The following is a 2,021-nucleotide window of genomic DNA, read 5'->3' as shown; positions in this document are numbered from 1 at the left end:
GTTAAAATTAGGTCTCCTAGAATCAGGACTAGAGACATGCCATGGAAACTACAGGCACTTACAGTTTGAAGATTTAGGGCCATGGAAGTGATGAGGAATTAAAGGGGAAATAAGTCCACAATGAGGAGGATGGAGCATGAGGAGGTACATGAGGGAGGCAAAGAGGAGGTACATACAGGGAGGCAAAGCCAACAACTCACACCATTGCTCAAAGTTATATAAAATGAACTGTGTTCTTGCTTTTTCTAGGCTCCACTTTAGGTCCCTTAGACCAGGCTGTAATTAATTCACATCTTTGGGTTCTCTGAAATTTCCTCATATCCTTTCATTTCTTTGACTTAGGCTAGTTTAAGTAAGTTTGCTCTTTCCTCCTTGAAAAATACATTCATTACTATCTATATCTCTAACTGAAACACCCAAGTTTTCCAGAGACAGCAGAGTGACAAATAGCCATAGAGCTGGCTTGATTCATCATAAGATACATTTCTTGAAGGGCACCTGGGTGGCTCATTGGTTAAATGTCTGCCTTGAGCTCAGGTCATGATCCCAGGGTCCTGGGATTGAGCCTGTATTGGGCTCTCCACTCAGCTGGGAGCCTGCTTCTCCCTCTCTCTCTGCCTGCTGCTCCCCCTGCTCATTCTCTCTCTCTTTCTCTCCATCTCTCCACCAAATAAATAAGTAAAATCTTTTTAAAAAATCCCTGAAGTACAACTGAATAAAGTTTTCCCTTTATTGAGCTTTTCCATGTTCTAAGAGACAAACTTCCTAACTTCTTCTTTTCTCTGGTTCATTTTAATAGTTAGATGTTAGTTGAATAAATGTGTTTATTCATTACTGGAAGAAACACTTACTGAGCAACAACTCTGTGTCAGGCCCTATTTTGGAGACTGTGAGTAAAGTTAATGAGACATGGTCACTGTCCTAAAGGATGTCCAATAAGAAAAAAGAAAATATTAGGAGGATACAGGGAATTAATTTCATGTAATGGTCAGCCAGGTCTCTCAAATGACTGGAAACAGAAAACAGAAAGATAAAAAGAACTAAAGCAATCCCTCTCTCTCTCTCTAATGTATTCATGCTTCAGTGACTTGGTCTCTCCTTTCTGTTTTCTTTTTTCTTTTTCTTTTTTTTTTTTTTTTTGAAGTGGACATAACATCAAGACTTTATTGTCTTCATAATAAAATATGAAGTTTAGAACTGGATCACTTGGCCCTTTCTCTTCTTATCTCCTCCCAGTTCAAAATGCTTGCATCTCTTAATAGCCAGCATTCTCTTAGATCTGCAGTTGGGCTCAACACATTCAAGCCTCAGCACAATCTTCTTTGTAGTTTTAGCCTTTTTCCGGAAAATCGGCTTAGTCTGTCCACCATAGCCACTCTGCTTCCGGTCATGACGCCGCTTTCCCTGGGCATAAAGAGAATCTTTGCCTTTCTTGTACTGTGTCACTTTGTGGGGTTGGTGCTTACCACACTTCTTGCAGTAAGTCTGGCTGGTTTTAGGAACATTCACCATCATTACAAGACGATGTGGTCAGCAAAGATCCTCTAGAATCTCTGTACTATGAATACAACTTTCTAGGAGAAAATCTAATCAATGCAGTTTGGGCCAGGTGTCTCTCCATGTCACTAGGAGGCAGGATGACTTCCAGAAGGAAATCAGTGGACAGAGCTGGCAGGTTGCTTTGCGTGTCTGCCACACACATGAAAACAAAGACAGCTAATGCTTGTAATGCTAGAACAGAAGTATGAATAAAATGCATAGATGGATTGATGGTTCCAGGGACTAAGGAACATAGAATTATTTTAGTTTTGTTTGTTTTCTTTTTAAGTTGGAACTATCTGTTTTATTTTTGGATGTCACGCAACTCAAGAGATGCCGGGAGACCTGTTGGTGAATCAAATGCAATGGATTCTGAATTTTACTCAGTCTTGTCATGGATTTACTGGGTAACATTTGAGGAGTCACTGGTTACTTCTTTGCAAATTTTCTAAGAGTTACATAGAATTTCACATTCCCTACCC

The 2,021-nt window shown here is 39.9% G+C and overlaps 1 protein-coding gene across 1 annotated transcript; it reads right to left on the bottom strand.

The window, feature by feature from the left end:
- Positions 1-1,105: 1,105 nt before the first annotated feature.
- Positions 1,106-1,513, bottom strand: LOC140631602 (large ribosomal subunit protein eL42-like). The gene has a single exon (XM_072822881.1). It carries the CDS (start codon positions 1,510-1,512, stop codon positions 1,192-1,194), a length of 321 nt encoding a protein of 106 aa, XP_072678982.1. The 5' UTR covers position 1,513; the 3' UTR covers positions 1,106-1,191.
- Between the last annotated feature and the right edge of the window lie 508 nt (positions 1,514-2,021).

Source organism: Canis lupus, chromosome 4, assembly GCF_048164855.1.
Source record: "Canis lupus baileyi chromosome 4, mCanLup2.hap1, whole genome shotgun sequence".
NCBI lineage: Eukaryota > Metazoa > Chordata > Mammalia > Carnivora > Canidae > Canis > Canis lupus.
Note: the sequence above shows the minus strand (reverse complement) of the source record. Positions and strands in the feature narration are given on the sequence as shown.